We start from the raw sequence: 23,058 nt of genomic DNA, 5'->3' as shown, positions 1-23,058 counted from the left end.
TAAAGTCTCCCGGTAACCCTGACCACATCCCCTGGCCACGAGGGAACCATCCCAGGAACAACCCCTGCACCAGTGCTCCCATCCCTTACATACACTCTGCCACAGCACTGCACGCCAAGCCCACCACACCGACCTGGGTCTCATCTGCAATAAATCTCAGTGCTCTCCTCAGTTCAGCTATCAGGCACAGATTCAGACATACAATTACTTGTGGGACAGTTATTTATTAGTCAATGTCCACCTGCCAGATTTACAGTTATGGATGCCTGATGCAGTTGCAGGCAGAAAACAAAACACCCAAGCATCCATGTCTGTAAATACGCTATTGGGACATCTGGATGACATGCAGCTCCAGCTACAATTATTTATAGGTGGAACAGAGAGGTCCTGTTAGGCCATGCCAAAACCTGCCTCCAGAGCCTGCAAGCACAACTCCAGCAGATGTGCTTGGATGAACCAGCAAAAGCATCTCAAAGTCACATCAGATCCAAATGTTACTAAACCCTCAGAAGGAAAGAAACAGCAAAGCTGTTGAACTGGGCTTGTTTTTAGCTAAAGAGCTTCTGGGCCAAGAATTCCCCTCACCTGTGTTCTTGCACCATCACTGAAGTTACAGCTTGGCAGCAGACCTGGGAGTGATCCTGCCCTCTGGCATTGGCAACCTAACAAATATCTACTGCTGCCCAAATGGCAATTTTCCATGGCCTGTCTGGTGCTATCACTGCTGGTATGAGGTCTTATAATCCAGAGTCACCATGGGGAAGTTTCCCATTTAAATCTCTCTGGGAAAGAGCCAAGTTCCTGGATAAGCCCAGACTTCAGCAACTCTCTTAGAGTTACTTTGGATCTGAATGTTTGCAAGCACTCTGGCTGAACTGCCTCCAGCAGGATGAGAGCCAAGGACACAGTGGCACAGCAGCAAGTGCAGGGATGGGAGCTCCTGGCTCCTCCAGCCATACGTTCAAGAGAAGGGTCTATGGCATGGGACAACTGGCAATACTTCCTCCACCAAAGAGCAGTTGCACCAGAAAGAAGAGAAAACTCATCAGCAGTTCAAAACCACTCAACCATGCCACACAAGCTTTTGGGGTGGGAGATGAGGAACAGACCACTGCAGTTGGCTGAGAACTTTTACAGGGTCAGAATTGAGTTATCCAAGATGGGACATGGTCAGGAGATTGGGCCCACCACAGCCTAAGGGTGTAACAGGACCCCATGTCCTCAAATACCCAATGCTTTGGTTTTGCATCTCCTCTGGCACACAGCCCAAGAGCCAGAGGGTCACCCATTGCTTTGCACAGGACAGACACTTCCTGTATAAGCCACCAATTTCTTATGAGCTTATGGGCTTTTCACAGCAGCTTCCCACAAAAGCGCTGACCCCATCAAACATGCTTGCTTGCATACGCAACATCTGCAGCCACGGCCCAGCTCTGGGACTATGCCTGTTGGGCCAAACTCCTTGTACCCCACCTCTCCCTGACACCCATCTCCAGCTGCTGTGGCACAAGGTCCAGCTTCATCTTTTCCTTCACCCACCTCTGATGCTAGAGCATGGGAGAGGGATGGCACCTTGTAATTGGGGTCTAAAATCCTCAAGAGCCTACAGTGCAAAAAGCAGGTCAAGTTAAGAAGAAACACACAGTTTTACTGTTTGCAAGTACACGAGCAAGGATTCTCTTCCGGCCCTCACCCACCCTGCCAGGGTTGGGCATGGGAGGTCAGGGCATGGGAAATCATCTCCTCAGCCAGAGCCACGTGTTGATGAGGCAGGCAGAGATCAGCATGGAGTAGACCAGGGCCTCCTTCTGCCGCCAGGCGTTGCACTGCTCCTCCAGCACGCGGAGCCTCCCTGAGATCCTTGTCAACTGCAAGGGAAGCAGTGGGGCCACTGTCAGCCCTGCAGCAAAGTGCAGGACACTGGCTACACCCCAGAGGCATGGGACAACAAGGGATGGAGGGATGCGAGCTGCTGTCCCCTTCAGGTCCTCCTTTTCTAGAGCAGCAGCTATCTTTGTATGGGAGAATTAGCAGCAGCACCTCAGCTCCTGAGCAGGTGCTTCAGGAAAAGGTCCTTCACACCAGAAGAGCATCTGAGCCCTTTACTGCCAGCAGATGGACGGGTCTGCCTGCGTCCTGTAGACCTATAGCCCCTCAGGGTAGGAGCTTGACGGTCAATACACATGTAAGTCTTCCCCTGCTTCTCCATTAGCAGCACTGGCTGCGACCAGCTCGGCAGCACCAGCCCATCAGGGCTGAGCAACAGACCCCTGGAGCCTCTTCACCCACCCTCCTATGGCTTTCCCAGGAAACATTTGCAGCCCTTCACCCCAATCTCACCTGCTTTCTCATTGCTGCCATCTCAGCTGCCCCAACCTCCTCCAAGGCACTCTCTGGGTCTGGGCCAGCCTCCTGGGAGCTGGGGAAGAAAAACAGATGCAGACAGACAAACACTGCTTGAGAGGTACAACTGCCTTCCCACACTTGGGGAGCCAAGCCATGCAGGTAGCGTGTGCGTGCCCAGGATGTGCTGTCTGGATGCAGCATCAGGAGGGAGAAAATAGCACCTGCACAGCATCTACTCATCTATTCTTAATCCCCATCATGCATATTTATACCCCTCCACCATGGTGATCACAACAAAACATACAGCACAGATCATGAGAGACAACAGGGAAAACACATGCTTGTATTTCTTTAGAGGTCCAACAGAGAGAAAATGTGATATTTACCAAGCATCCATTCTCTACAGTCAGAGGAATTCATTGAGGGTTGGATAAATCATCTTTAGAGCCAGTCAGGTAAATACGTATCACAGGGCCAATGCCGAAATGGAGGGATGATCTCATTTACATCGGCAGGTGAGGATCCCACTGGTGGGAAGCAGCCATCAACTAGGGGGAACTATGTGAGCAAGTGCATCAGCCAGCAGAAAAGGGACCTGTGGTTGCTGAGACAAGGATTTGTTCCTCTCCCATATCTCCAGATACAACTCACTTTCTCCACCCCCCCGACAAAAAAAAAAGTATCACTTTTTGCTCTATAGCAAGTTTTACGTACATCTTGAAATATAAACAAGCAACTCAAGTGCGTACCACTTTCTTCCATCCCTGGAAAAAAAGGGGCTACCACTGGGATTAGCTGTTGCACTGGCAGAGGCAACACAGACCATGGATTTCCAGGGCATCTCCTGGAGACACAGCCTTGCTGCAGGGCCCACAGCACCGAGCCACAAAATAAAGCCACAAAACTAAGTAGATCCACGGTGAGAAAAATCAAAACTGCCATGCTCAGGCTGTTGTTCCAATCACCATAGGCTAGCCCTACAGCAGTTTTTCAGTAATCAAAACTCCCATATGCACACGAATAACTCACATGGGCGCTTGCAGATACCGTATTGGTTAAGAGTGTCTAACACCACTCCTTTGGAGACCTTGGGGACAGAAGGGTATTTATTCCTGTTCACAACATGATGTTGATCTCACTGAAGACAAACCAGAACTGTATGCAGAGATTCAGTGACTCTCTATCTGAAAATACATTTGTGAGATAATACCCCCACATAATGTAGCTGCAGTGTAAAATAAAAGTCACAACAGAAAGAAAATCCAATTTCCCCCAGCACAGAGCCATTGAAAAGGGACAGATCCTGCAGCTTTTGACTGAAAAATCCCAGCTAATACAGGTGAACACCCTTTAGAGACTAGAAATTACCTTCTGATGACTCATACCCTTAAAGAAGTCACTATCAGGCAGATATTCCAATCTCTGTCCGAGACCAGACTTTTCTTTAAACCCCAACAGGGACAGCATTAACCATTAACTTTTAAAGTTCAGGACAAACAAGTCAGCTCAGTAATTTTTTAATTTTGTTGTTGCACAGGGGTACACAGCTGTCATATCGAAGAGATACCACATGCATCTGAAGCAATACGAAGTACCAAGAGGCAGAGTTTCAAAGTGGCTGGCTTCAAAGGGAGATCAAGACCTGGCGAGGGGCCCAGGACTCACCCCATTGCATTACAGCAGCTCCACAAGCCACCATTTCTCATGGTACAATGGCCTAAACCTCCTCTACTGCTGACAGGAAGAGGGAGAAGGTCTTACACACCACTAACCAGATCTGTTGGCCTGCCCAGACCTAATTAAAACAAAAAACAAAAAACCAGAACAAACATTTGAAGACAGTCAGCCTACTGTGGTTAAAAGCAGGGACATCACTTTGCATTGTCCACAGGCAGAAGCCAGCTCTGCTGTCTGCACCTCCACACCAGCTGGGGAGGGAAGTCAGGATGTGCCACTGATGATGGATGCTCACTCTCCTCCCTCTCTGCCTGGAGGGTTTGCTCAAGGAGAATGAGAAGTATTTAGACATTCCTCCGGGTGCTCAGCAGCCTTAGAGCAGTGGGGACACCTTAAGGCTGCAATGATGTCTTTGAACGTGTTAAATTTACTGTACTTGCACAGATAAGAATGTGGTGGAGACAGTTGCTCCAGCACACCCGGAGAGACTGAGGTCATTGCACAAGTGCTCCAGTGAGCAGGCAGGACTGCTGCACCCTGCCCAGAGGCATTGGCTATAGGGTGAGTAACTCAGTGCAGCCTGTTCATAAAAAAGGTTTAATTAAGAGTGACCAAGATACGGCCCAGCCAAGGGTGCTGGGAGCCTGCAGGAGAGGGTGTCTCAGGGACAGGACCTGGGTCAGGCCATCTGTTCTGGATTGTGATTCCCTTCACACATTTCTCTCCATCAAGCTACCAAGGCACACAGGAAAATTAGCACTTGCTTAGCAGTGAAGAGCAGCTGAAATCCCAGCAATGTCACAGGCAGTGTTTGATCACTCGGAGTGCCCAGGGGATCCGTGTTAAGCTAATCAGGAAAAACAAGCTGGGCTGGGTTAGCAGGGTGCACCCAGGCTGGCTCACCAGGCGCTCCTGGGCCAGGCACCCAGGGCAGACAGGACAGGTGAGGTGGAGAGTCTGGGGCAGCCATGCAGGACCATCCTGCTCCTGTGCCATGCAGCTTGTGGTTTACAGAGCTCGTGCCTGGCTCATGCCTTAGCAAGGCAAAGACAAGTCCTTGCAGAGTGAGAGGGAGGTGGCTCAAGATGAGCCAAAATCACCTGGATGGCACTGGGTCTTGCAGAGAGTGCTGGACACGGTGGAAGAGCACCTGGCCCAGGAGGTACATGGTCTGGAAGATGTTCTGCATGGAGTAGGTCCTGCCCGTCTCTGTGAGGAGGGAGAGCGGAGCACTACGTGCAGGCAGGGGGCACATGTCCAGCCTGGGGTACACACAGAATCATGCCTGTTATTTCCTGGCCTTTTACAGCATGGGCACAGCCTGGTGTTTGGCAGTGCCCTTCATCCCTTCAGCAGCTCTGGGAAATGCCATCAGCACCCAGAACCCCATGTCACCAGGTGGGAGAACCCCCTCCAGCAGTCCCTAGGCTCAAAGGCAGTGACCTGACTCCTCCAAAGCCAACCACAACTGTGTGATAACCAGACCTTCACCAGCTTCTCTCACAGGGGTTGCAGAAGGCAGGTCTCCTGCCACCCAAGACAACCCTGGACTTCTAGGGGGAAAGGCGGCTCTGCTCTGGGATTCAGTTAGAGCCAATTTCTCCACTGGAGAGACTCCAGAGCCATGGGCAGAGGATCACTTGTCACCATGCTACTGCTCACAAGCTACACTCGAAGAGCTGAAAACCAAGTGTGCTCTTAGCCCACCCTGACTGCAACGCACCACAAGTTTCAACAACCCTTGTAGAAACCCATCTAAGCCCTGGTGCCTCGTTTGCCAGTGGTCACCAGCCCATAGTCCCCAGCATGCTGCCATGCTGGTGCTGGAGCAGGACAGCACATTGCAAAGCACTGACAGGAAGATGGGCAGAGCCAGAGACACTGGGACAAGCCAGAGTGGGCAGTGAGGTCGTCTTGGCCCAATGGCCTGGCAAAGATCCCAGCCTGCTGCGAGAGGGGACGTGGTCTCCCATTTGCACCTCAGCAGAGAGCTCATCAACCTGGGGACCAATGCAGCTGCCTTCATCACTGCCTGGCACAAACCTCTCTGATACCAGAAGTCATGTTCCTCTCGTGCAAGAGTAGGACTTGCCAGGCACTGCCTTGCCCTGATCTGGATACCCCCCTTACCTCGGGGCACCAACATCAGAGAGCATCAAAGCAGCACAGATGACAGGAGATGCTGATCCCCCCCCACCCCAGATGGCTCCGGGTTCATGCTCACCGCTCATGGTGCTGGCCTGGGCTATGCAAGGCCAGCTGGGCACAGTCACTTGGAGTCCTCTCCCGCCGCGACCTGCTGCTGTGATGGCTCTGTTGGCATCGAACACAACCACATTAGCGCAAAGACCCGGCCCAGTGCCCTGTGTGGTCTGCAGTGCCAGGAGCCCATCAGCATGGGGAAAACACTCAGTGGGGGGAGCGTTACGTGAGCCCCAAACCTTGTGAGCTGATGCCAGAGCAGGTGGGGACACATGCTCAGAGCAGGGCGAGGGTGACCAGCAAGGAGCCTGCTGATCTGATCTCTATTCAGATGAAAAATCCTGAACCTAACGCATCTGGGAATGAGTCTTGAATCTCAGGTGATGAAACCATTTGAGAAGGCAGATCAGCAGCTCCAGCAGCCAAACAAGCCTTTGCCTGCCCATGTCAGGGGACTCTCTGAATTAGTTTCACACCAGGTTAGAATCTGCTTTAAGCTCTGACACCAGAACCCTTTATGGTGCAATGATGAAACAGCTCCACCTCATACTTCACTTGGGAGAAACAGTGGTTGAAAAGGAACTTCACAAGTAGCAGAAGAGGCTGTGGGAGGACTGCACCTACCTCAGCCTGGCTTCTGTTCACAAAATGCGGTAGAAGATCTGGCTGAATTGATGTCCCAGCACCCAGTACTGGTTAGGGGACAGAAAGAGATCCCACCACGTCTACAGCCTTGCTCCTTGGATTCCTAGGACCTCCTAGGAGGAGGTAGCACTCTGGGAGATTAATTTTGGCTTGGACTGAGAACAGACCTCTGGAGAAATCCAACACTAGGATTGCTCCCCCTTCCCACCACAGGCAACCCTATCCACTCCCAGTACAGTACCGATCGTTTGCGTTTCTGGGAGCTTGATCTGCTGGCTATGTGCAGAAAAGGGAGCTCCCCGAAGTGGGTGGGCTGTGCAGAGGAGTCCGGGGATGTGTGCACCATGGCAGAGGGGACCTTCTTTTGCTGGTTCAGCAGGTTAGGCCTCAAACTGGCATCTGATATTTCTACAGAGAGGAGAGAGGGAAGAATTAAACCAACATGAGTGCCCTGAGGACAGGAGAGAAGAGAGATCCACCCACGTAGGAGAGCCTGTGTCTAGTGTTACCAGACATAAATTAAAATCCATGTCCCGCAGCTGTGAGTGGCAAGACAGCCTGGAGCTGCATGGACTGGGAAGCAACCAGACACAGTGCTCTGGAAAAGTGAGGTTTGGGAGCTGTTTTTCAAAGAGACAGGGCTAAATGTCTCTGCACCCCAAAGCAGGGAGCCTACCAAAGGCCAAGAGGGAACTGTAAGAGATGTGGAGGGAGATGCCTCCACATTTTGCTCCTCACCTTTTGGAACTAAGACCCCTCCTGCCTTCTGTTGGTCACCTTTGCCCACCTCTCCCCAAGCGTCTCTCCACCATCCTGTCCTACCTTCCAGAAGAAAGCTGACTACAATATCTGCCCCTGTCCTCTCCTCTTGCAAAGCAAACCACTGGGGAATTTATAAGGGGATCCTACTCCCTAGGATGTTGTAGAGCCCCACCAACCTTCAGCCACCTCAAAAGACAACTCAGGACATTACCTTCAAGAGAAATCCTATCAGGGATGTGCATCCGAAAGGAAGGAGGGACATCCTCTGTCACTGGCTCTTCGTCCACAGGGCTGAAGCTACCTGCTACCTTCAGCCTGTTGGGAACCTGCATCCTTTGACTGATGGCTTCTGTGAAGAGCAGGTCACAGCGGACACGGTTCAAGTCCAGTCCCCAAAACGGCCACATCTTTTTTTGATTTCCTCAGATTGCTTGAGCACCCTGGGGTTTCACACAGAGGAAAAGAAAGCTGAGTGAAAGTGGTAACAAGCAGCTCTTCCAAACTGGCACCTGCACAAGGACAACACACATGCTATAAGACAGCTAAAATACTGGCAGAAACAACCCAAAAGACAGAAACCAACGGAGTTGTCCCAGAGAACAGGATGTCCCACAGGGTGTCTCTCTTGCTGGTGGTGGCAAGGGTGTGGGGCCATCACAGGTGGGAACTCCTGCCAGCAGGGTGAGAAAGGAGAAAACTCCTATGTGTCCTGGGAGCAAAACATGAGCTTAGCATCTATTGTCTCAGTTGATAGAAAGGAAAGGACAATAGTTCAGCACACCTGTGGGAGAACAGCAGTTCAGTATACCCTAAAAACTAGTGGAAAAAATTATTTTCCATCCAGAAGTAAAGTTTTCAGGAGATCAGGGAGCACATTTTTGTGCACCTTCATCTTCAGGGGAAAATAAGGTTTTCTAAATAGAAAACGCACATTTTGGTGATAAGATTCCAGGTTACCACAGAAAAAACTGAACACCAAACTCCTCTCTGCACACACTTTCACTGGAGTATCCCCTAGGGCCATACCCCATTCCCCACCCGATCCAGCACCCATCTCCTCAAGTGACCCACACCAAGCTGAACAAGATGGACTTTGCCCTGAGCAGAGCTGCCAGATGCTGAACCATTCACCCAGAGGGGAAAGAGAAGCACATACCAACTCCTCCAGACCAGCATCAGCTTGGCTCTCTCCCAGGAGGGGACTGGCACTGAGGAGGGACACAGTCCCCAGCAGTAACTACTCCTCAGGACAGCCGACAGCAGGAGCAGGACATGGGACACGGGGACTATCTGGGGCTTTGCAGCTGCTCAGGACGCACAACTATCCCATGCCTCAGTTCCCGCTTTGCCAAGTCCCAGGGCTTTGAGAAGTGCTCTGGGGCCACAATGTCCCAACGCTTTTACTGAGCGATGAAAGCAGAGGGCAATCAACACACATTTTTGAGAGAAGATCCCAAAAAAACCACATTCCTGGCTCCCAGCATATGCACTCTTTAGTCTTTCTCAAAAAGCCACAGCCAAGGAGAAAACCCCAATAAGCAAAGGCTTCCAAGGCTGGCAGACCCCAGCCAGTCCCCAGCGCTGCTCTGGCGTCCCAGACGTGCCACATGTGTGCCCAGTCCACCCGCACCCTCCTTGCTGCCACCCTTTGAACTTGCCATGCCCAAAAAGGTCCCCATCTGCACCCAGGTCAAAATCTCCACCATAGGAGGGGCCACCTGCTCCAGCACAGCCCAAACAGTGAGAGGAAGGAGAGGTTTTCCTCTTTGAAGCTCAAGAGGGCGAAACGGGAGGAGGAGAGCAAGCAGGAGTGTGCAGGGGCCCTGCCTTCTTTGATCACGTCGTGGACTATATTTAGCAGCTGGGTCTCTGACGCTGCATTTCCAGCCCACCAGGCTGCTCCCACCCGGCAGCAGCCAGGGCTGCCTACCTCCACCCTTGCTGCTGCTTCTCAGGGCACTTCAGACCCTCTTGCTTGCCCCAGCCCCCTGCCACCCCTTGGGATATCACCCAGCGAAGAGGAGCAGAGGGAAATCCCTGGGGAGCAGCACTGCCTCCTGAAGCCCAAAGGGCAGTGGGAGACAACACCCCCCTGAGCCACCAACCCAGACCCCTCCAGCAGCTGGGCCCTGGAACTCCAGGTACACAAGGGCAGCAGAACCGGCTCTGCGTCTGCAATAGCCAGCACTTCCAGTGATCACCTGCCCCGCACTGCTCTCTCCTCCTCTGTCATTAAAAACCTTTTAATTAGAGAGAAAGAAATTAGCCTAGCATCAGCTGCGGCAATTTCCTGCTTCCAGCCATGCAGAGATGAGATCCTGGCCTCTGGGACTGGGTTTGCCCCAGAGGCACTGCCAGAGACACAGTGTGCAGGGGCACAGCTGCCCCACACCTTCTCCACCACCCAGCCCAGACCCAACACTGGCACGGGTGACACTAACCCATGGGTGTCACCACACACACACCCTGCTTCTCCCCAAAACATCAAAGAAAGTGGATTTTTGCAAGACCCCTGCCTCCCCCTTGCCCCCCAGGACCAGGGCAATAAGTCCTGGGACAGTCCCTTTAGTCCTGGGATGGTCCCACAGGAGAAACCTGCATCAGACACCCAGCCCCACAGTCCACAACCATGAAAGGCCATTGGCTTTCTCCTTCACATTTTTGGTGCTTTAGAGGAGCAAGCATCCTGAGTTGCTTTCTCAGCCTGTTCTCCAGGAAACCAGCATATATTAATTACAGTAAATCTGGAGAGGGCAGGTCAGTTCATTTTCTAATCACCTATGAAACCTCTGCAGCTCCCAAAGAGCAGAGGGATGGGAAGGGAGTGAGAAACAGGCTCTGAGAGACCAAGCTACTATGAAAAGGAGGAAAAAAAAAAAAAACAAACAGCTGTCAAAACAAAATGCTTAAGTGGCTGGATTTCCTCCTTTAACTTTCTTTAGGGCGTTTTCTAGCTATTGCCAAGCAACTCCCCCCCAGTCGCCAGTGGAAGATAACTGCTTCTCAGCCTCTGCTTTGGCACTTGTCGCATTTGCAGCGACAGGGCATTTCTGGCTCACTAAGCCTGTGAGTAGGTTTAAGTCCTGCAAGCCGGGAAAACCTGCCCTGGGGAGGGAAACCCCACAACCTCCTTCTCTGTGTCCCTCCCCAGATGTTCCATACAAAGCAGGCGGGGGTACCAGCCTCATCCAGCACCCCTCCTCCGCCTCTCGGGATGGGGGGATGGGGTGCTGGGGTGAGCAGCCCCCTGCTAGAGGAGCTGACCTCGCTCACAGCTCTGCCCTTCAGCTTGGGGCTGTAGCTTGTCCCGCAGGAAGGGGCTAACAGGGAGGGCAATGGGTTTTGTCGCCCGGCTCAGGTCAGAGCTCAGACCCGCAGAGCGCAGCCGGCCGCGCAGAGCCGGGGTAACCCCTCTGCCCGCCGCGGCCCCTGGCCCCAGCCTGAGGATGCGCCGAGGAGCAAAGGGCTCCGGGGATCCCAGGCACAGCGCCCGGCTCTGATCACCGCCGGGGGCAGAGAAACTCAGGCCACGGGACACGCGTGACAGGAGCCGGCCACCCGAGGGGTGGGAGGCGGGACGGGAGCGGGTCTGGGGGCGGCTCCAGGGCACGGAGGACTCCCGTGCCCCCGGGGGAGGCACCCCGCCCCTCGCCCCCCAGGGACACCCGCCCCCCCCCCGCCGGGGCTGCCCGCAGAGCCCCGGCCCGGCCCCAGCGCCCACCGGCCTCACGGCTGGCAGAGCGAGGCGGTGAGTGGGCCACTTACTTTGGGTTTTTGCAGACCAAGGGAACTGTCGGAGCTGTAAACAGGCGCGCCTGCCGCCGGCCGGGGCGGGGCGGGGCGGGGGCGGGGCGGGGCGGGGGCGGGGCGGGGCGGGGCAGCCCGCCCTCCCATCGGCCCGCCCGCCGCGCTTAAAGCCACAGCCGGAGCAATTAACGAGCGGCGCCTCTGGGGCCATCGGGCACCCCCAGCCCCCCGGTCACCCATCGCCCAGGTAGGAGGAAGCTTGCCGGAGCGAAGGGATTGCTCCTGCCGGGGCAAAACCTGCGGGCAGAAGCAAACCCAGGAGCCTCATCAGGTTCCCGCCCCGCGACCCCACACACGCGCAGCCTGGGGGTGTTGGCAAGCAAAGCAACCCACGCCTCAGGGTGAGGTCTCGGCCCGTGTCCTCCTGGCACCCCGAGGCCGATGCCCGTGGCAGCCCCAGCACGTCCCCGTGCCACCCGGGGAGCCCGGGAGGGAGCGGGGCCGGCGGCCGTCCAGCACCGAGCTGTGCCAGGCCTAATCTCTCCTGCCTCTCAGTGGAGTCTGCAGCTATAAAATGATCCATTTGGGATGAACGACAGTTTTAAACACTTCTGAATGGGGACAGAGTCCAAGACCTGACCGTAAAATCTGGTTTCAAAAGGGCTTTAAATAAATCCCATGCTGCTGTAGTCTTGCTATTTAAAGGGGATTATTTAAGAGGTTTAGGAGCACACAGAGGAACAGCAAGACAACTTGTGCACCTAAATCCCCGTAAAGACCTTAGGAAATCCCTCCGCACTTCACCTACCAACTGCTTGAGGCACCCTCCAGCTCTCACCGACGGTTGAAGCACATGCACAGGGAAGTCAAAGCTGGATGGGTAGGGTTCATTCTCAGCCCCACAGCAGCGCACACCTGATCTCCAGTGATGGTCCCCTCCTCACTGGAGACTGTGCTGCAGCTGTGCCCGGGGTGGGTATTGCTGCCATCATCCCACAGCTGCCTCCATCACCCCACAGAGCAGAGCCCCAGCACCCCTGTGAGATGGAAATCCAGCTGTGCCCAGTGAGATATCCCCACCATGGGAAAAAGCCACCCTGTACCACTCAGACAGTGAGGGTTTTTTAATAAATACTTTTTTTTTTTTGCACAGAAATATACCTAGTTTTACAGAATACAAACTGCAGGGATAATGACCGAGCATCAAAGACAGAGGATGCAGAGCACCCTTCTGTCTCCCTCCGGTCTTTTCCAGGCTCTGACCCCAATGTCAGATGTCACGTCTTCCCTTAACCCCGATTTGCTAAGGCCAAAGGCAGAGTAAATGCCTGGGGAGGGGACAGACAAGGTGCCAGCAGCTGCAAACTCCTGTGTCCTGCCCCAGAACAGTCACACCGGGCAAGCCTCAGCTCTGGGCTGAGGGCACCTGCTGTGAGAGGATCCCTGGGACCGAGTGGGGTGCAGGCAGCCGATGGATGTACAATAGCTTTTTGGTGCTGGTGGAGAGACTGGTGCTGGGATAACACCGAGAGGTGGCAGTGCTGGGAGTTTCTGGGCTACTCTGGGAGGTTGGTGAGCACAACCCCCTTTTTAACCCATTAGACGTCTGGGAAAGGACAGCCCTGTTGCTTGGACCCCAAAAGCAGCTGCCCAGGTAAAGGGGACACTCTGGTCCCAGAGCAAAGCACCTGGCTCTGCCCTGCCCTGGCTCCACCACCACCCAGTGGCCAGGTGCAGCAGGGTTTGGCTCTACTGACCCACTGGCATCACTGGGTAGTGGCACAAAGAGTCAGCTCTTGCTTCTGCAGCAGGCCCTCCATGCCATGGCCACCAAGCACTCCACCCACCAGAGGGGCCTGGAGGACAGTGGGGTCTCGCATTCCCCTTTACCTGCTCTGGAGAACAAAGAGCCCCAAAGAGAGTGGCCAGGCAGGATCGAGAGGTTTGGGGTAGGGAGGTTTGGCCTGTTCACAGGCTCCCTGTGCCAGCATCCCACCCCTGCGGCAGACAACGCACAGGCCATGCTCCAGGAAAGAGGAGCACCATCACCACTTAAAGCCATGGGACCACGTTTGGCTCGAGGTCAGAGATGACCCCATGGGCCACCTCCGCCACAGCCAGACCTCCAGCTGCCTGGCATCTCGGCACCCCAAGTGGAAAGCATCAGGAAAAGGACCTGCTACTTCAAAGTCACTTACCTCATGCACAAGATTATCACAAGCCTTTCCCTCTTTCCAAAGGGAGCTAGATCAGAGAGCACCTCCCTGACAGTGCCTCCCTGATCTCCAGACAGCAAATATTGCTACAGGCACCGCAGGATACACTGAGTTCCTCACTACCACCTGGCAGCAAATCTACACAAGGGAGGCACTTTCTCCCCAGTCACAGAGGGTGGACACTGACCATGGGGATGGACAGAAATTCACCACACCCCTCCTGCATCCCTAACTCCTAATCAGAGCCCCGAGCAGCAAAATGGGGCCCAATGAGGACATGGGGTAAGGCGGAGCAGTGCCCCGGGGAGGCAGCTAGGCTGTTTTCACGATGGAAAATGTTATGTCTATTTGAGGGGGGAAGTGAGGAAATCAAATGCACCATGGGGAGACCCCTGTGTTGAGCCAGGAGCAAGCTGCTGCTCTGCTCTGGCTGCTACAGCACTTACGTGACTGGGGAGTCTGGGGCAGAAGATGGCTGGCTGGCTCCAGAGCCATCCCCACAGCCCAGCCTCACCCCACTTGGGGACAGCTATTTTTGGTTAGGAGGGTAAGGCTATTGTGTGATGGCACCAGCTTGTACAAGTGAGACAGGGTGCCGACTGGCACCTGTAGGGGATCCCGGGCATGGCAAAGGGAGGGTGGGTAGGTGAGCGTGAGTGTGTGAAGAGACAGGAGGGAGGCAGGCCCACTATTTGCCCGCAGCAGGGGCAGTGGCCACGATCTCTTCATACTTGGGCGGTGGGTCATTGTAGGAGATGCTGGTCTCTTCGCCACTGCTGCTCTCCGGGTGGCCTGTCACCTCCTCATAGGAAGGTGGAGGGCTGGCACTGGACAGTCTGGAGAGGATGGAGACCGAATGCTCTGGTGGGTAAAGGGTGCCATCTTGCTGGGGGTTGCCCCCAGCTCTGCTGTCTCCAGCCACACGGTTGCTCACTTCTCGCTGACACTGGGTTTCCCCTTGGCTTTGTGACCGCTCCCGGTACACCATGACCCTGGGGAGGCTGCGTCCTGTTCGACTGGCCAGGTAACGGTTCTGGGCATAGGAAGGGCGGTGGCGGGTGGCCTTTTGAAGCTGGCACCTCCAGATGATGAAGAGGGCGATGACTATTAGAAGAGCCACTCCCAAAAGAGGCACTACCACGTACATAGCGTCTGAGCGCTCCGTGCTATGCCCGGGGTCCTTGACAGAGTAGACAGAGTTGGTATAGCCCTTCCAGAACTCCATCTGTGGCAGGAACAGAGAAGCAATCATCATGCGCTGCAGGTAGGACAAGCACCCCCTGACCACCACCAGCAATAATCACTGCCCAACCTAGGCCCACAAAAGAGGCAGTTTTCCAGCCATCCTGTCATTCTCACCAGGGCTGCCAGCATCTGAGGCACTGTGGAAACCAACATAAAAGATCATGGGAACATCCCTCAACAGCGGCTGACAGCCTCCACACCAAGCAGGGAGATATTTAGCCAATACCAACCCCAGCCTGGAGAGTCAGGGACAACAGCAGAATTTCCCACACATACCATGGGAGTGCCAGCTCGACCTGCAGCTGTGGGGAGGGTGTCCTGGCAATAGCAAGGTGAGGGCACTGCCAGGGAAGGGAAAGTCATGCTGGAAAGCCAGGCCATGGCATGGTGCCTACAGACAGAAGAGGACAAAGGGAACAGGAGAGGCTGTTCCCCCTATGCTTTGCTTCTCTGCTGCCAGCTAGCTAAGCTGTAAGCCCTCACACATCCACTGGGGAGCAGGGCAGGACAAACGCACCGTCTTTTCCTTGTTCTCAAACACTTCTTTGACCTCCTCATAGCTGCAGACCTCCTCAATGCACTCCCGCTCGATGGTGCCCTGTCGGATCTCCTCCAGGAAGCCGTTGGCTCGGGGAAAGCGCTTCAGGACCGAGTGGGCATTCCTGGCCCCCAGGAACACTGCAACACAAAAGGCAGAGACACACTGAGCAGCGACAACCCCACACTTGGCCTCTGCCCAGCCAGGCTTTCCCACCAGCTTCCCAAAGGATTTTGGTGATAGAGGCATCCCAAACACCAAAAGCCCAGGGCTACAATTCAGTTAGCACAGCAGAGTGCCTGCTGAGGGAGAGCACACCCAGAGAGGCACAGAGTTCTTGGGATCTGCCTGGAGACATATGGCACCAGGAGCATCCTTCCAGCAGGGCTGATGCTAGAGACATCAAAAGCAGCAGCTGCAGACCACACAGGGCAGCTGAAGAAGAGACAGAAGACCCCAAAAAGACTTGTTTTCAACCTCCTGCCCTTGACAGGATTCTACCTTGCTGCCCCTTTGCTGCAGGGCAAGGGAGATCCCACTGGGAGAGCAAGTCCCTACAGGGCTGGGACACAGAGCCAGGCTTCTCTGCCAAGACACGAGGCCAGCACCAAGACAGACTCACAACACACAGCACATTGTGCATCATTCCATGGTCCCCCCGCGCATCACCCCAGAGCCTCCTCTCTTGCTTCACACCTCCAGCGCCCCCCAGGAGGAGAGCAGACAGCCTGCTGGAAGCTGGCGTCCCTGCTGCCAGCTGCTGCAGGGTCATCCAAGCTCAGGGGACTTCAGGGACTCTGTTCAGGTCCCAGAGAAACCACTGTTTTCTTCCAGGCCCAGGCCAAATAAGGGCAGACATCCCCAACACACAGGGAGAGCACAGGGGATCATGAGTCAGATACTGAAAGGGGCCTGAGCAACCTCTCCTCACATGGCATCACATTCTTATCCCTACTGCATTTTGGTGCAGAGGCCTCACAAACCTTCCTCTGCTCCCAAAGTCTGGGAGACTAGGTTGCCCGCATCAGATCTTCCCACAGAGCATGCAGTCAGGAAGGCAGACAGAGCAGGAATAGCATCTTCCTGCCTGCAAGAGACAGCACTTTCAAAGCTTCACCCCTCATATTCTGCAGGAGGGAGACCTCCATGGGGTGCAGGGAGCAAGTACCTACCAGGACTTGCAGCAGCACAGGAGAGGCAAAAAGTTGCTGCCCAGAAAGCAGAAACTCCACACACAAACCACGACCCTTCCAGGATCCAAACATCCCATGCAGTATTTCGTATTTCCGTAACGCAGCTCAACACACTCAGCTGTAAGCTGGCACCATCTGTTCCCACTAAGCCACATCATCGTTCTGCTTCCCTTGAGGATGAATCGGTTCAGCTGGCTGATCCACAGAGACCTATTTACCTCTTTCACCTTCCGGGTCAGTCTTCCATTGGATCAACCAGATGAACCAACTCACACAGCAGCAACACCAACAGATGCAGGACAAGGAGGCAAGGGGACTGCCAAAGTCTCCCATTAGGCCACGTGGCTGTAACACGGAAATACTCCTTCAGTAAGAAGCTTGGTGAAGATCAAACGTAACAGTTAGTGAAAACCTACCAATTTCTTTAATTATGAGCCTTTTACCAGAGAAACTGGCAGGTTTCCTTCTGCTTTACCTCCCATGTATCCTGCTCCTAAAACAATACAGCAAGGTATTTGTAAATATGAAGGCAGGGACAAGATCATGGCGTAAGCAGCTACTACTGTGCTACACCATCCCATGCTTGGAGGCACTGTGCAATTTGTGCTGTGTAGGTGCATTTTCCCTCAGTGATTTATTAATGGCTTGCTTCAGTGAGAGAGTTTGGCGAGGGCTGAACCACTGAGGTGTGAATGAAGTGAGTCAGAGACCTTCCTTCAGAATCAACTTTATTATGCAAATCTTTTTTTTTTTTTTTTTTTTTTTTTTAACAAGGACAACCGAAAAAGCGTTTCCAAGAGGCACAGAAGGCATCTTGCAGGACGGCAGGGATCAGCTTGCCTTGGCTTTCACAGTTGAGGAGGGCTTTACTGGCTGGAGAGGGAGCAGGCTGGCAGGCTGACCTTCTCTTGACCCTTTCCAGAACAAGATTAAATTTTACAAAGACACCATGCATTCTGCAAATCTCCCATCCTTTGCTGGAGAAGTCTGGCCTCACCTCCTTTGCCTCCCACCTTGATCAGGCTGTGGTATCAACGCTCCTCTCCTTAGCACTTCACTCTGAGCCTCTTTCCAACTTCCTCAGCACACCTTGGAGCAACAAGCTTGGCTGCAGATCTCATTGTCAGGGTTTTCCATCCCTGCAGGTAGCAGGGATGCTGAACTGACCACTAGGGTGAGAAATAAAAACAGACACACAGGCAGGCAGGTATCACAAGCAATGTCCCAACTGAAAGCATGCTGCAATGGAGGTGTGTGCCTCTTCCCATATCCAGTTTCCCTCAGGGACCTAGATATGGCAGAAGAGCATAAACTAAGTCATTGCTCTCCCCTCTCTTTCACAAAGAAAGTGTAAAGAGCTTACACGTGCCTGGGGACCAGAGCAGGAAAGCCAGTGGCTTTCAGGAAACAAGAGCCTTGCCAACTCTCATCTCCAGCCTGGATCCCCAACTGACACAAAGAGCACACAGCTGAACAGGTGTTGCCCCCAAACCGCAGGCCAGAGGGGACTTCCCAAGGCCCAGCAGCCTCAGTACTGACCTCCTGTGCCTCTGCAAGTCTCCCCACACCAGCTGGAGAACTGGTGCTCAGGAAAGATCAGAGCTTTAGGCAGGGAGAGCAGGCACGAGGTCTAGGCTCACTGCATCTGGGCTGGGTTTCCTGAGGTGTTGTTGGGCCCTGGTGGGCTGGCAGGCTTGGCCACACCGCTACCCCACAGCTCTGCTGCCTCCCTTGTGGGGACACCCCAAGGCTGCTTCTCCGCAGAATGACATGCAGCTGTGTCTGTGGAGGGACAGCCAGGGCTGCATGCTGCCAGAGAGCATGTGATGGTGAACACGCTGACCACCACCTCCCCCTCCTGCACGTCAGGGTCACCACAAAGGGGACTGCTTGGCAGGGGACACTGCCACCACAGGGGACACTTCTCACAACCAGTAAGTGCTGGTAAGCCAGCACCGGAGCTCTGGGAGGGAGAAAAGGCAGCAGTAGAGGAAGACAGGGACCCAGCTGGGTATCCTCCTCATTAACAGAAGATTAAAACTGCCTTTTAAAAACACTGCCTGAAGACCTCTGCCCCCTCCCCGACCTAGCACAGCACAGATAATGAAAGAAGGCATACCTGTCATCCCTGGGGTCCTCCGCCTGTCCAGTGTGGCTACTGCCTCCGCCTTCATAGCTGGCTCCAGCGACACCCCGAGAAAATCCCCAGATCACAGCCAGATCTCTACATATCCCTGTTCACAACCGCTGTCCTCCTTGAGCTCCCATCACATCGCTGCATGCAGCCTCCACACAGGCTGCCCAGAAGAGCGAGGAGGGAGGGTTGAGTCCAGCTCTTTACAGACCACACGCCATCCTCCATCCTGCACCCTCACCAGACTCAGCCCAGCTTTAGCTGCTGGCCCCAAGCAGCCCCATCTGCCAAGCACTCCTTCAGACGCCAAGATGCAGTGAGCTCCTGGTGGGGCCAAGTTAGGCAGCTGCCCATCCACTGGGAACGCAGAGCCCCAGTGCCACCAGCCACACAGGCTACAAGGCAGTGTGGTCCCCAGGATGGGCAGCTCATGCGATGCCAGTCATGGGCTATGAGGAGCACCGTTGCTAGGAGATGTCAGCGCAGACCAGACGGGCAACCCCTGCAGAGGGGCCAGTCAGTCCAAAGAGCCTCAGGGAGGCCTGCCTTGCACAGCAAGCATCACGCAAATAAAGAAATGCCGCAGTGTATGGGGAGTCCCAGAAAGGTCAGCCCTTCAGCACCTCCCCTCGTGCAGAAGGGAAAGGGAAGCACAAGTCAGGCCAGACCTCAGACCTCATCCAGAGATAACAGCCGATGGCACCTACTCCCCACAGAGAGTAATACACCCCAAAAAGCACAGGCACCCCTTCCTTGAGAGGTGGCTGCCAAACATCCCCTTCTCTCCTCCAGCACCACAGCCACCTCTCCATCTTGACTGGGGAACACTTACTTGCCATGCTGCCTCACTCGGCTACAGGGGGCTCCTGCCTACCTGCAGAGAAGAAAACAGGAGAGTCACTGACAGCTTAAATTTCACCCCCTGAAGCCCAAGACCTCCATCGCCCAGCATCAGATTAATGCAGAAAGCAGGGTGCTGTCTAGTGGACCCACAACAGTTCCCAGCCAAGCAATGCCTCTTCAGAGAGCCAAGGACTCGTGCTGCCTCCCTGCTCATCACATGGCTGGAGGGACTGGTCACCCTCAGCCCCCGAGAGCCTGGGGCAGGCCTCTGCCATACTTGTGCTGCACCAGCCCAGGGAGGGCCAGGGCCCTGCCCAAGAAGCCCAGAGGGCTGCAGACAAGCAAAGTAGGAAGGGAAGAACTGGATGGAGAGTCCCCATATCTCATCTGCTGATGAGATGACCTGCATATCAGAAGCTACTGGGAGCAGTCTGGTGCTCTTCCCTTCCACAAGAGATTGATGGATATGGATAAAGCAATCATTGTGTTTTAAATCAACTTCACAGCCATGGTAGTTCTCACTTCTGCAACTCCTACCCATAACCTGCAATAAACAGGGCCATTCCGTTTTCTCCACTGACAAAAAGCTGGCTACACAGGGGGACAGAAAAGGATATGCATCTCCTAAAGGTTGATGGGCCAAGCTAAGGGAAGCAGCAAGAGTGACAGAGCTCCCTGCATACCCAGAACAGCAGCTCTCCAGCTGGAAAAGCACCTTTTGTGCTTCAAAAGCAAAACTAAGCTAAGCAAAACCCCATAAGAGTGAGACAAAGTCCTGCAGAAGCAGAGTATATACCTCCCTGCTCACAGGAGTTTCACTCACTTGTTTTTGCTTTGTCTTCTCCTTTTGCTCAATGCCCCACCAATCAGACTATCCTGGGCAAACTCATCTCCTCCCACCTTGTATGACACCTTGCTATGGCAAAGCCACAACTCTAAGGAGACAGAGGGGACAGGACTAACCAGCTCCTACAGGGATTTATTGTGGATGCAGGAGCAAATGTGGCTAGAAACAGCAGAAACTAAACCATGTGCTGATCTTAGGTCCAGGACCTCAGATATTCAGAGTTATCCCAAAAGCACTTGAAACCACTCAGCTGGAGCAAGGTCAGGGGGAACAAAGGGCTGTTCACAGGGTCAGTGGGGCTAGAAAGGCATTTCTCATTTCAGGTAAAAGGCAGGCATCCACACAGAAAGGCTGATGCACCTCCATACACCACCATAGCAGGCACTACCACACCTCATGAACAGCCACCTTCTCAGTAAATCCAGCACCTCTCCCTCCAACATCAGGTCTACTGTAGTTTCTGAGGTTCCTGCACCAAAAGCAGCAAGAGGCCAAGCAGGCCTGGAGCTGTCTCCAGAGGCAGAAAGCAGCTTCTTTCCAACAGTTTGCAAAACTCGGATTGCAAACCTCTGTCTGGAGTTTAAGGAGGAGCAAAGGAAAGCAGCAGAGCTCCAGAATTACACAGGAGGGGCCTGCCACCTCCTGTACCTCACCGTCTGCTCCAGGAGGCTTTTCTCAAGAAATTGTGCAGCCAGTGCCACTTCTCTGAGCCATCCTGGGGGATGTGAGAGCAGCCGAGAGGCCCCCCCCCACAGGCTGCATCAGGTCTGAGCAGGGACCACCTGACTGGCTTTGTCTTCATCAGTTTTTACAGAGAGACCCAAGCCCATGGGATAAAAGAACACATGGCATGGAAAACTTGCCACAGTTTCTACACAAAGCTCATTGTTAAAGGCATTCTCCCCCTTTGATAGACAGGAGAACAGAGAGGCAGAAGTAAGGATATTCAAGATCAGATATTTCAGGACCCCCAGATCCATAACCCATGTCATACATTGGGCAACACGTTTAAAGATTTTATCTTTAACTTTTTTCCAAGTACCTGTGCCAAAGCACCCAGCATCAGGGCTCAGAGATGGTTTATTCCAGTGCAACAATAAGCCAGGTCTATGCAAGCCTAAAAGCATGAGCATTGCCTGTGAGAAAGGCAGACATCCCAGATGCTTATTTTTATTTCCACACACAAATTCCCAACCACCTCCCCCGGCTCTGATGAGCAGGAAAAACTGGACCACCGCACGCACCGACACCAAGGCGAGCAGCATCCCTCCTGCTTCTGCACAGCCACACAAGCTGAGAGAAGTCTGAAGCTGGAGACTGACCTAGCAGACGCCCACCCAGTCCCGGTCCCCCCCTCTGGTTTCCCAACACACGTCGCCTCCTCTATAAATACCCCATCGATAGGAGGTTGCTAAGGCAACCGTGAGGAGGCGCGAGGGATACAGCCATGAGAGTGAGGATGCTGCAGTCGCACATTTGTGTCTCCCCCGGGCTCCCCCCATCTCCACCCCCGCTCCCGTCACCGATGCCAAAGGAGGAAATTGTGCTGGTAAAATTTGGTGTGCGCGTGGTGGCGGCCCCCGAGCGGGCGCGGTGGGCACCCCGGGAGGGAGCACCCCCCCGCCAGGCTGGGGGGCACAGGTACGGGTCGGGGGATCCACTGATGCCAGTGACGTGCCACGGCGTGCGGGGAGGCTGCCGGCTCTGCTGGCATCACGTAGCCGCGGCTGCCAGCCGCTCAGCAGGATCCTAGCGATATTCGGGGTTTTCCGTGCCAAGATCCACAGCGAGGAGAGGAGGCTGCACCGGCTCCGCTTGCCAGGGACCGTGGGGTCCCCGTGGGGTGCCAGGATGCCTTGCCCTCCCAAAGCAGCCTTCGGATCCCATCCGACCCCACGCAGCCAGTCCTTGCACGGCCCCCGGCCAGCCTCCACCCCGGCCCCTGCACTAGCCCTGTCACCCCCAAACCCGCTCCAAATTATTGCCATCGCCTCAGCTTCAAGTGTCGCCCCACAGCAGGGTCCCGCCTAACTCACCTGCCCCATCAGCCCAAGCGTGAACTTGCCCAAGTGAGCGGAGCCTTCTAGTCCCGGACGAACCCCACCACCACGCTCCCTGCCCCGCCGGCACCGCGCCCCACCGGCACCACGCCCCACCTCCACAGCTCTTCCCCAGGCGCCCAGAACCCCCCTGACAGCTCCACGACCCCCGACTCCCACCTCCCCGGCCCCAGCCCCTCCCTTCCCGCCCCAACACCCCATAACCCGCCCCACAGCCCCCCTCGCCCCACAACCCTCCCCACGGATCCCGCCTCCCCCGCCCCACACGCCCGCCAGCGCCGCCCCGCCCGTACCTCATGGCCGCCGAGCGCCCCGCCGCAAACGCTCCCCCCCGCCGACGGGAGGGAGCAACCCCCCGCCCCCTCCCCGCCTCCTCCCGCCCCAATAGCGCCTCTCAGCCAATCGGACCCCGCGCAGCCAGCGCGCCCCGCCTTCCTCCTCCCGCGGCTGCAATAGAAACGAGGAGCAGGGGTAGCGGGTGGGGCTACGCGCTCCTCCCCCAACCCGAGACGCAACGGTAGCCAATGAGAGAGGGCTACACCTGCCGGGCGGCGCCGCAATGGCTGCTGGGAGTCGTAGTCCCCTGCCCTGCGTAGGCCGCAG

At 54.9% G+C, this 23,058-nt stretch overlaps 2 protein-coding genes across 11 annotated transcripts; both read right to left on the bottom strand.

The window, feature by feature from the left end:
• Window positions 1-1,627: 1,627 nt before the first annotated feature.
• Window positions 1,628-11,479, bottom strand: LOC142063354 (mitochondrial fission factor homolog B-like). 2 transcript variants are annotated; one of them, XM_075107003.1, is made up of 7 exons: window positions 11,398-11,479; window positions 7,844-8,072; window positions 7,112-7,278; window positions 6,248-6,336; window positions 5,124-5,285; window positions 2,341-2,419; window positions 1,628-1,868 (listed from the first exon to the last, which is right to left on the bottom strand). In XM_075107003.1, exons 2-7 carry the CDS (start codon window positions 8,037-8,039, stop codon window positions 1,737-1,739), a joined length of 825 nt encoding a protein of 274 aa, XP_074963104.1. In that variant the 5' UTR covers window positions 8,040-8,072; window positions 11,398-11,479; the 3' UTR covers window positions 1,628-1,736. The 2 variants fall into 2 exon arrangements, with proteins under 2 accessions (XP_074963104.1, XP_074963105.1); XM_075107004.1 differs by lacking the exon at window positions 5,124-5,285.
• A 1,009-nt stretch (window positions 11,480-12,488) lies between these two features.
• PRRG3 (proline rich and Gla domain 3) lies at window positions 12,489-22,813 on the bottom strand. Of its 9 annotated transcripts, none has more exons than XM_075107011.1 (7): window positions 22,749-22,813; window positions 19,538-19,579; window positions 18,691-18,868; window positions 17,569-17,740; window positions 16,790-17,485; window positions 15,358-15,518; window positions 12,489-14,820 (listed from the first exon to the last, which is right to left on the bottom strand). In XM_075107011.1, the coding sequence occupies exons 5-7, from the start codon at window positions 16,902-16,904 to the stop codon at window positions 14,284-14,286; spliced, it is 813 nt and encodes a 270-aa protein (XP_074963112.1). In that variant the 5' UTR covers window positions 16,905-17,485; window positions 17,569-17,740; window positions 18,691-18,868; window positions 19,538-19,579; window positions 22,749-22,813; the 3' UTR covers window positions 12,489-14,283. The 9 variants fall into 9 exon arrangements, 8 of the variants coding, with proteins under 8 accessions (XP_074963112.1, XP_074963110.1, XP_074963107.1 ...); XM_075107009.1 differs by having other exon boundaries at window positions 17,585-17,740; XM_075107006.1 differs by lacking the exon at window positions 22,749-22,813 and adding exons at window positions 21,438-21,531; window positions 22,432-22,568 and having other exon boundaries at window positions 16,790-17,740.
• Window positions 22,814-23,058: the final 245 nt, after the last annotated feature.

This window comes from Phalacrocorax aristotelis, chromosome 11 (genome assembly GCF_949628215.1).
Source record: "Phalacrocorax aristotelis chromosome 11, bGulAri2.1, whole genome shotgun sequence".
In the NCBI taxonomy this organism is placed as follows: Eukaryota; Metazoa; Chordata; class Aves; order Suliformes; family Phalacrocoracidae; genus Phalacrocorax; species Phalacrocorax aristotelis.
Note: the sequence above shows the minus strand (reverse complement) of the source record. Positions and strands in the feature narration are given on the sequence as shown.

Coding starts and splice junctions, on each gene's coding strand:
- LOC142063354 (XM_075107003.1), bottom strand. CDS start 8,039: ATGTGGCCGTTTTGGGGACTGGACTTGAACCGTGTCCGCTGTGACCTG. Junction 6,337..7,111: donor CCCAGAAACGCAAACGATCG/GTACTGTACTGG, acceptor CGATGCCAACAG/AGCCATCACAGCAGCAGGTC. Junction 5,286..6,247: donor CCAGGCCAGCACCATGAGCG/GTGAGCATGAAC, acceptor TGTGTACCCCAG/GCTGGACATGTGCCCCCTGC.
- PRRG3 (XM_075107011.1), bottom strand. CDS start 16,904: ATGGGAGACTTTGGCAGTCCCCTTGCCTCCTTGTCCTGCATCTGTTGG. Junction 15,519..16,789: donor TGACCCGGAAGGTGAAAGAG/GTAAATAGGTCT, acceptor TTTGTGTTGCAG/TGTTCCTGGGGGCCAGGAAT. Junction 14,821..15,357: donor TTGAGAACAAGGAAAAGACG/GTGCGTTTGTCC, acceptor TTCCTGCCACAG/ATGGAGTTCTGGAAGGGCTA.